The sequence below is a fragment of the Psittacula echo genome (genome assembly GCF_963264785.1).
Source record: "Psittacula echo genome assembly, chromosome: 4".
Classification (NCBI taxonomy): domain Eukaryota; kingdom Metazoa; phylum Chordata; class Aves; order Psittaciformes; family Psittacidae; genus Psittacula; species Psittacula echo.
Window position 1 is genome coordinate 93890470 of NC_137738.1, and position 10858 is coordinate 93901327.

The 10858-nt window shown below is 41.5% G+C and overlaps 1 protein-coding gene across 1 annotated transcript; it reads left to right on the plus strand.

Moving 5' to 3' along the window:
* Positions 1-1485: 1485 nt before the first annotated feature.
* SLC66A3 (solute carrier family 66 member 3) lies at positions 1486-10078 on the plus strand (the record flags this gene model as incomplete). Its single annotated transcript, XM_080616036.1, has 7 exons — positions 1486-1628; positions 4092-4174; positions 4626-4695; positions 5281-5338; positions 6541-6661; positions 8140-8181; positions 9990-10078. 7 exons carry the CDS (start codon positions 1486-1488, stop codon positions 10076-10078), a joined length of 606 nt encoding a protein of 201 aa, XP_080472162.1.
* Positions 10079-10858: the final 780 nt, after the last annotated feature.

Genomic DNA, 10858 nt, shown 5'->3' on the forward strand with positions numbered 1-10858 from the left:
ATTTGGTTCACTAAGATGACCTTGAAACAGCTTTCATTTTTATATTAAAATTTTCATTTCTTCTTTTGGAGTTTATTGTCTTTGAACAGCTTAATTTAAAATGTATTAAACACATTTTTTAAATTAAAATTCTGCATGGGGGACATTCATTTCAAGAGTTTTGAGATTTTATGTACTTCTAAATGTCTCCTTTAACAACTGAATTACAGAGGACAGCATGACTCACAAATTAGTGTTTTAAAATACCACAAAAAGGCATGTGGAATGAATGCAAACAGGTTTGTCAAATCATATGATCAAAACAACAGAAAACAATTTGTGAGAAATGCAAAAGAGGTGAAACTAAACTGTGCTAAGAACTATCAGGCATACAGAAACTAAACTTCCATTGAAATGAAGAAATGTTATGCCTGAAAAGAATCCCTCACGTTAAAGCAATTATGCTGTAGGTAAAAATCTGATTAATGGTATGGATTTGACACTGAGTTGCCCTAGCCATATGCTGGTATGAAAGAGCCAAGATTCTGTATGTGCACGATCAATACGAATACATATTCCTTGGATAATTGCTCTTGTTCAGTTCTGAAAAACTGACAAGTACGGAAGCGTTAAAGACTGTGCTTTACTATTTCTGTGTGTAACTGTGTATGGTGGGTAGGTGTGCATTCTGGAGAAGTTGCTCCATCTCTGATAATCTGACAAATCTGGCATTCAGGAACGTTTAATTTTGCTTAACTTTCCCTCTGTGCAACCAAAACCACTGCTGTCAGAACTACACCATTGCTGCTGCAGGAACCAGCACCACAGCGTGTCCTGAAACCATGGGAGCTGGTGCACTGGTGACTCCACTTTGGGTTAGAAAACTGAAATCCAGCTTGCAGCTCCAAACCAAGAGCCAAACACCAGCCCTAGATGAACACAACCCATGGCCAACTGTTTAAACCAACACAGCATATGATGATTACTGTTTTTGTGGCTTTTATTTAAGGTAATAAAGAGTAAGTCCAGGACCAACGCTCTCAACCTGGAGCTCATAGTTTCTCGGCCCCTACACCAAGGATCGTTACCTGGGGGTAGGCCCACAGCCAGCTGCACGGAAACATCCGGGAGACCCGGTGCCCGCACCCACCTGCTCCCCGCTCTCCGTGGTGCTGCAGGAAGCACTCCCCCTTCCTGAGGAAACCGCATCGGCGCCCCCGGGGTTGCCCAGAGCGGCCCTCAGGGTCGGCGAGGCCCGGGGCTGATGCTGAGCTTGGGACGCCGGCTGCCGGGCCGGGCCCGGCCTTCCTCTCCCTGCAGGCCGTGCGGGCTCCGAGCCCATGGCCTCACACCCTACGCCCCGGGCAGCGCGGGCGCCATGAGCGCTCCATGACGGCTGGGGCCGGGCCGGGCCGAGCTCCCCGCCACACCCCGCCACGCCGCACCGCACGGCACCGCGGGTTGCCCAGTTCGGCTTTTCGCGGGTGTGCAGCGCAGCGCAGCAGGATGGCGCCGACGCTGCTGGAGCTCGCACACTGGAGCACCTGGGCCGTGTGCGCCGCGATCAAGCTGCCGCAACTGGCAGCCGTGCTGGCGGCCGGGTCGGCACGGGGTGTTAGCACGGGCAGCTTGCTGCTGGAGCTAGCCGGGTAAGGCCGCGGCAGGGGGCCAGGGGATAACATGCAGGTTTCCCCCTCCTTGCGCGGGGGCTGCGCGCGCGCAGCGCAGGGGGCGCGCGGCGGGAGGACCATTGGGGCTCGCCTCAGCGGGGCTTCCTTCAGCGGCGGGCGGGACGCTCGGCGGTGGCAGGTAGTGATGGAGTTCCTCAGCAGCGCTGGCCACGCACGAGAGTGTGTTGAGTGGCTGGGAGAAAGGGTCGGAGGGCAGTCCTTGCTCTCTTCGGTTTTAAACTGCTCCTTTCTGTAACTCACGGTTAGCCTCCGCTGAGCCTGCCCCCTCCCGGTTCGGCTGTCATATGAATGTACCGCGTCCTGCCTTCCTTGGGCGTACAGGCTTTTGGAGCGGAAACTTCCCGTTTTAAAGTGTTTCCGCGCTGTTGGTTAAAGGGAAACTCGGTTGTTTTTTTTTTTTAACTTACCCAAAACCAGCGCGACACAGCCAGTGTAGCTGGAGTGAACACCTACTGTTTGGTTTATGTCATGTATTTAGGTTACTAAATGGGCCATGTGCCATGTTGTGCAGGTAATTGTACTAGTTAGACGGGCTTCTCTCATCCGAATATGTAAAACATAATCATTCTTTAAGAGAATTATAAACCATGTCCAATTCCAAAGATTTGTCAGTCTGTAATAAGCTTACATGGGCTAGGCTTATTAAATCTTGCTTAAAGAGGATTGCATGGAATGAGAAATACATAAACTGCATGTGCATGCACATTCATGTACATGATGTGTTCCAGGCCAGGTTGGATGGGGCTTTGAGCAACCTGGTCTAGTGGAAGGTGTCCCTGCCCATGGCAGGGGTTGGAACTGGATGAGCTTTAAGGTCCCTTCCAATCCAGACCATTCTGTGATTCAAATGTGGCTACAAGCATGTGAGAGAAAGTACCTTGAAGAGCCTCATGTTTGCTGAACTGAGGAAGGGAGATGGCCAGAACATGTAGCCGTCCACACCAAGCCAGAAAAGGGCTTTCTATTCAGAAAAATCACCTCACAAAAATGATACTTTGTTTCTGAAAGCACCTGTGCCTCATCTTCAGTTAGGGGCACAGCAACTGGCCACCCAGCTCCGGCACTGCAGAGGCTTGGACATACAGACACCTCTTTGCATGGAGCTGTGCAGAATTGCCTTGGTCTCCGCTGTGGTTGTTCATAGCCCATGTTTATCCATGGCACTGAACCCTTTTGGTTGCTTCTACCCTTAGTACACCTCAGAGTAGTGAACTAAATTGTAGTTCCAGCAGAGATAACCTCCCAGCCCAGCCAGAAAGCAGTGGTACTGTTTTAAAATGAATCGTGAGTTGGTGTGCGTTAGAAAGGCTTTTTAAGAATGTTTCAGATGAGCAGGGAGAAGCCATAACTATATCCTCAGCACCTGTGCGATAACCACAGTACCCACACCAGTGCAGGCTCTGTACCTGCTCTGGGCAGAACTATTTTGAAAGAGTTGCAGCAAAGCTTTTTTTAAACCTCTGTTAGGACTATTTGTTTATTTAACGGGTTATTTATCCCATAACCGTTAGAGATGTTGCAGCTGCAGGGAGCTTTGGAGCTACTGGTATAAACTGGGATGGTTCTGCGAAGTCAGCATGCAGTGACCTGGCAGAGGAGTGACATAGAAGTATGGTGCTGATGGCAAGGAGTCTAATTTGACCCTAAAGACTTCTAGGAAGTTCTGATATTTAAATTCTGAATTCTGTAAAAGCCAGTTTCTTACAAGGCAAGTAGTTGCTTATTGCATCCTTATACACTGGAAACCATCAATGTTTCCTTACATAAAACTATGCCCTAAGAGTCCTTTCTGTTTTTTTCTGCAGCCTTGAAGTTTCTATCTGCATGGACTTGCATGAAAGTTGAAGAAAGTAAAGAAAACATCATAAAAATTAAATGCCTTTTAGATACTTTATTGTGGAATGGCAGGAAGGTGAACTGCCTTTGTTTTATGCAGTAAAGAACAGGCTCAGTCTAAGCAGCGCAGCTACACTGTGCAATCAGTGTGATCTGGACACCTTGGAAGATGTTTTCTGTTCCTGTAAACTTGCTGAATGTATAGATTGAGTTGCAAACATAAATAAAGGAATCAAGAGTTATCGCAGAGGTGCCAAGGCAGTTGCAAAGTGAAGGTATCTTCTAGGTCGGGTCTCTCTTTGTCATGAGTTGTAATTAATAAAATTACACCTTACACACTGTGACATGAAGACCTGGACAAGAAGTGTGGGCAGCTCTCTACATCTTACTCTGTTCGAGGGTGACAGAAGTAGACTATAGAATCATCAGCCTTGCACTTTGTCTTCATGTTCATTTGATCAGTTTGACAGCAGGTGTTACACCTATGTGGAGCCTTTTGGTACAATCAAACCAGTAAAAAAGCAGTTGTGAAGGATCTGTCCTGTTCTTTTGTGCAGTCACACTGTTTTGTGTTTTTCTGTTCAGCTTCCTTGTGTTTCTGAGGTACCAGATCTATTATGGTTACCCCCTGCAGACATACCTGGAATATCCCATCATCATTGCACAAGGTAATTTTTTAAGCCATGTTTTGGAAATAAAACAGTGCCCATTCAGCACTTGAAGGATCTGCATGTAGGTGCAGTACTCCAGTGCAGTGGTGTTAATCTACTGACCAATTCTAGCTGGAGTTGGGGAAAAGAGGGAATGAACATCTCCAATGTAATTGAATTCTTATAAATTTTATGAAAATAGATTATTGGGTAGAAGAGAAAGATCTAATACACACATGGAGTTGCAGTGTCAGTTCATCCTTTATCCAGTGACTCCACCTGGGAGAAAAACATTATAAACACTCCAGACTCTTAAGAAAAGCTTCATTTTGGAGTTTGCAGTGTTTTAAACACAATCAAATTGAGAGACAAAACCCCGTAAGGTACAAATTTCCATAGATGTGGTGCCCAGTGGTGCATTTGGACCCTTCTCTCCCTTCTGTGACAAGCAATCTTTTATTTATTTCAGATGTCATTCTCCTTTTGTTTATTCTGCATTTCAATGGAAACAAGAAACGAGCTTTGTTCTATGCAGTCATGTATCCTTTGAAATCTGAGAATTTTGCTGTATGTAGCTTGTTTGGTAGTTCTTTGCATAGCAGCTATGATGTCATCATTTGTTTTGTGCTACTGTTGTAAATAATTTTCAGCCACCCTTCCACATTTACATGCTGATTTCTGGGATCACAGTAAAATATCTACAAGACATAAGCTTTATATGCATCTGTGCTTTAGAAGGACCACAACTGATAAGGAGTAAGACCAATTCTTCATTTCCATCTTTGCTAGAGATGCAGGGTGGAAATGATGAATCTGTTTTCTTGGATTCCTACCCACACAGATTGCACTTGCTGTGATGAACACAGCAGTGTTTGAGGTTTTTTTTGAATCTCAAGTCTTGTGCTTTGGAGCAGCTCTGGAGAAACTCCAGGCACTGTTCAACCAAAGACAGCGTGAAAAATAGGAATACTTAGTGTTTCAAGCAGTGCTTAATGTTTTATGTAGGTTGTGTAGTCTTACAAAGTTTCAATAAGATTTTTTCCAGATGTTTAAAAAAATCTAATTCCCCGGGCAGTTTTGGAATCCTAGAATTTTCAGTGCTATGAACCTTAACATAATGTAAGATTCTGGGGGGGCTGGTACATGATAACACTGCGGAAGTGGATAATAGACCTGGCCTTGGTAAGTGCTGCATGATTATTTGAAATCAGGTCTTCATATGAAATAAAGATTTTTTTCTGGAAATCTTTATCAGTGGAATCTCTCCTTATATTCGTCCTTAGAATTCATCATTTAGGTTAGCTTTCAGAACAACCAGCCAGTTTTCAAATACAGCTGGTTCTCACTTTTGTGAGTAGTGCTAGCAAGAGACTCGGGTGGGTGGGTGGAATTATATTCTGAGGTTAAGGTTGTTAATTGTGGTGCCTTAATTAAAACTAGCAAAGGTTTAAGCTGGTGAAAAAATACTGCCTCCTTAGTCCTAATGTCATAATCCTGATTAGTGAGTTTTACGACAAGAGGAAAGCAGTAGAGCATCAGTCAAAGCATTTGATACAGGGAATGTTAAATATTTCACAAGATCTTTTTTCCCTTTTGGCCTAGAATTTTGCAAGGAAGCTATCAACTGATAATGCCTTATGTAGGTTAAAGAATTTTTTCCTCTTTTAATCAGAAGAAAGTTAAAAATTGAATTGAGATGAACTGGAGTTGCTAATGCAAAAGATGATAAAAATGGGGATAAAAGCTTCTAAGCCTAACAGTGATCCTTGCTTGCAAGGGAAATCCGGGCATGTGGAGGTCCTCTCTACCTCCTGCCTTTGCAAAATCCCCCCTCAAAAGGATGACAGAGTGAATAGTCTGTTCCCTTCATTTTTTTCCCCACCAATTGGACTAATTTTCCACACATTCTTGTCAGTTTTCTCATTCTTTGATGGTTTAGTTTGCCAGACATAATGGTAACAGATGTTCTAAATCAACTTTGCTGTTTAGACTAGACCGGTCTCATTTTAGCTAACTTGTATAAACAGTTTTATGTAGCAGGTTGAGAGGCTTTTTTCTTTGTTTGATTCTTACTGTATTTGCTTCTCTCAAGCATTTGCCAACAGTAGTAGCAGTTGTGCTCTTGGAGTTTCTTTCTCAGCAGTACCTTAGAAACTGGTCTCTTTTTCCCGGCAACTTCAATTTTTTGCTTCTTGGTTCCTTAGTAAGAAGCTGAAATGCTTGAGTTGGCAAATACTGAAAAAGCATATAATATTTTTTTATTCTCAATGAAAACCTAGTCCTGGTTTTTGGTGAGTTACATGCTAACAGCCATAAGCTAAACACTCAGGTAGTGCAATGGCAGAGACAGAGGTTCTTTCTACTTTTTTTAATCTGCTTTTCAGAATTTGTGTACATTCATCAGTGCGGCCAGTAAGCTGGCTCAGCTGCAGTGTCTCTGGCAGACAAAAGATTCTGGACAAGTCAGCGCCTTGACCTGGAGTATGTCTGCATATACCTGTGCAAGTAAGCAATGGGCAGCTCGGTGTGAATCACTGAGTTTTCCTCTTTTAAAGCCGTACCTCTTAATGCCTCATTCAGTAGGTCTTTACTCAATCTTAGTAGGTAAAAATCTTCCCTAATAGAGTTTCCCTTAGTGCCAACTTCTGGGACTCAGATACAACACAGAGTCTTGAAATCAAGTTTTATCATTGACACCAATGACATTTTCACTTAGAAAACATGCAGATATTGTCAAGAGAACCTGGTATAGTTGAAATAACTGAAAGAGTGTCTTTACAAAGAAACAATTTCAATGTTGTAGGATTTAATAAAATTACTAGTGATCCAGCATGAAAAGGTACTAAATTTTGAGTTAGACAACAGTAATTCTGAGGAGTCATCAGTATCTGACGGGGGCCTATTAGGATGCTGGGGAGGGACTCTTCATTAGTGACTGTAGTGATAGGACAAGGGGTAATGGATTCAAAATTAAACAGGGGAAGTTTAGATTGGATATAAGGAAGAAGTTCTTTACTGTAAGGGTGGTGAGGCACTGGAATGAGTTGCCCAAAGAAGTTGTGAATGCTCCATCCCTGGCAGGGTTCAAGGCCGGGCTGGACAGAGCCTTGGGTGGCATGGTTTAGTGTGAGGAGTCCCTGCCCATGGCAGGGGTGTTGGCACTAGATGGTCTTAAGGTCCTTTCCAACCCTATTCTGTGATTCTAAATAGATACACGCTTACTGCTAAATACCTTTAATACTATGACTACATGTAAAGGTTTCTAAACAGAGGAGAATTTAAGAACATACGAAGACCAGTGATTTGTACAGTTCATGTGTTAACTAGCTAGTGGTCTGCATGAACAGTTCTTCTACAGCTATTTGTCAGAAGTCTCTGTCACATTCGCAAAACTTGTTCATAATGTTCTTACTATAAAACATTGTGATGCCAGACCTATTGCCCTGTGAAACATAATTATGAATTGCGGTATGTTCACTGAACAATGGCAGTGAACTTTCTAAATGGTTTTAATATGCTGCAAATGTGAAATAATTAATGTTTAGATTTGTTGTGGGCAGGAAAGCTGGATTCCTCATATTTGCAGAAGCCTAAAAGCAATCATGTGAACATTCACAATGGCCAAGTCATGCCAACTTGGTTGTGGGTGTAGCTCAGTAGCAACTACCGGAGGAGAGAGCTGAACAGAAAGAGAAGCAGTAAACTCTGCCCACAGTCAGTCCAGTGAGACAGACAGAAAATTCCAATTGTATCAGTGATTTTCTCACAAAAAAAAACCATTAATACAATGTCACACAGCTTTGAGAGCTTGATCTCTGAAGCTAAAACAGTGATGCACAAAAAGTGAGAATGTCTCTACAGTGTATATTATTATGCAAGTATTATACAAGATTATTCTCTATTGAAAAATAGGTATTTCATCATTTTTGAGGGTATAAACATGTTGTATCTAATACACTAATAAGAATTCATTCAATTTACAGCAAGGATATTTACAACCATAGTGACTACGAATGATCTCGGGGGTGAGTAAAGTCTGGAATTGCCTGTCTTTCCAAGGTAATGCAGTTATCTGGTCTCAGAAGAACAAGCCATGAACTTGGTATACTAGCACTGTGAGGGAAGAAGTTAAAGCTAAGAAAGGAGCACAGGGCTACACATCAGTGAAATACCTGGGGAAAGCAAACAAACCTGCTTACGCTTATCACTTGGTGACAAGTGGTCCAAAATTTTTTCAAACAGTAAAAGCATTACAAAATCAACTTAGTTATGAAAATAGCAGAATAAATAATTAACCATCTTTAATATTTAAATACAGAAATAAATTTAGTAAAATACAACTTAAACTGTAATAATTAAGTGTTAGTTTTTAGTTAGCAAGTGCTTCTTTTTCTTATTGTGGGGTTTGTGCAATAAAAACTTCCTCTAGAAATCTAAAGTTCTAGAAATCTTAGTATATGAATCGTTTTAGGCACATTCAGAAAGTTTATTGCAGGCTGAAAATGAAATAGTAGGCTGGTAAGATACAAAAACACTGGCTTAAAATACGTAATTTGCATCCGCCTTCATCATAAAGCAGATTCATTTAACAGCTGCTTACCATCCTGACAAAACTGAAAGAGCTAAGGAATGCAGCAGATTTTTCAGTAAGTGGTTCAAAACAAGACTTGGTGGATGTAAGACCAATAACAAAATCACATTGTACTTTATTTGGCCCTTCCTTGTTCTGGTTCAAAACTGGTATTTCATCAGAAATGGATTGGATTTATTTTTTAAGCAGCACAATAAGGCTGTGGTTTTACAAGCAGTTAAAGTGGCTCTTCCTCAGGAAAAGGAAGTCCCTGGCTCAGTCACTCATTTCCACCCCTATGCTTGCTGCTTTCTCTTTGCCAGAGGAAGAGTTTGTGAGGCTAGACAGTTAACTGGCTCACAAAAAAATTGGCATCATGCACATGTAGATGTTTAGTCCAGATCAGTTATCAAATTCAGTTTGCCCACAGCTACACACTTACACTGATGAAAAGCAAGAGAGGTGTATTTAGGGGAGGAGGGAAGGGAGAAAAACATCCTGAATGTAAAAAGCTGACTCTGGTTGCAGCTGCTTTTAAACATTCAGCACAGTACGTACTGGGGCATGGAAAAGATAGCAGCAAACATTGATGCTGTGGTGCTCTAATGGGAAATGTTTCCATTTAACTTGCTAACTGAACACTTTGGCATGTTCCTCTTGGTTTCATACAGGTGTATGAAACTGTGAAATATCACATATTTCTGAAAATAAATCTTGTGCATATTTCTGTGAATACTGCAGTTATCAAATGGGTATTAGCAATACCTACACTTCCAATTGTGCACTCACAGGCACAGACATTTTTTGGTTAAAAAACCTGCTTTTTTCTCAGTTGTCTCTCTCGTTAAAATCAGACAGATACAAGTATTTCCTGTCTCCCCAAAGTCTAAACTTAACAGATGACACTACAGAATAATCCCTTTATTATAAACAACACGCAGTCATAAAGGGCACGTGAGCTGAAACTGAGTTTAATTTTTGGTGTAAATATACATTTATATGAGGCTATTCAAGACTTGTACTGTTAAAGGTACTGTACCATATTATTTTTAGCTATAAATTGTGTGTGTTAAATGCTGTCCTCTGCTATATTTACTCAGATTGCTTCTGGGTTCCTGAATTAATTGACTGAAAAGAGTTGCAGAATGGGACCCAGCCTGTTTGCAGACCAGTGAAGATTAGAAAACAGCTTGTCCTCTGAAAATGACTACAGTTGACATGTTTTGATTTATGCTTACAAGATTATTTTTTTCCCCCTTTTAGTTCTCATCCGTTTCATAACCATGCTCATTCTCAATATTTGGGTCACAGCCACAATCCTGCACTACAGGAAGACTAAAAAGACTGATTAGAAGACACTCCTCAGCACATACCACAATTACCATCAAAACCCTTGACACAATTAAGGTTAAACAGCAGAAGAAAGGTTGAGGAAGCTCCCTCTCTCTCTCTTAAGCCTGGTATTCATCCCTAAGCGTACTTAGTACAGTCATGCTTGTTTTCTCTTAGAAATAATTCTGATAAGATACTTAATTTAAGCAGCATATTTTTATTCGTCATTTAAGACAAGTTTCACTGGTATCACATTTTCTGTGGGATTTTTTACTAAATGAACAAGGTATTTCATATTTAGATGTTTATATATTCTTGTATCACTTCAGTACTTCCTGGTTACATATAAGCAATTTTCTTCAATTTTGCACCAACATAGCAAACTCATCTTTCTTCATCTGCTGGGAGTATGAAAAACAACAGATGTTTGTCTTCCTGCAAGCAATTCACTTAGTTCGACATTAACTATCTGTATTTTAGGATGAAGAAAACTAAAGTCAAGGCCAAATCCAAAATCAAGTTCTAAATGTGTTTTGCTAAGTCACAAATCCAGCTGGGACTGTTGTGCTTACATGAAACAAATAGCACAGTTTGTACAGCTGACACAGGATACCCACAGTCACTTTCCTCAATACACCCAGTTTTGATTAGGATAAAACCTCAGCTCTGAATTCTAATTTTTCAGCCTGAGCTCTCATTCACTGAACATACTGTTTTGGGAACAGCAGAGACTAGAATGTGTAGTAATTAATGAAACTTTGAACAACAGTGTTAAAAACTGCATTCAGGCAGGAATTCTT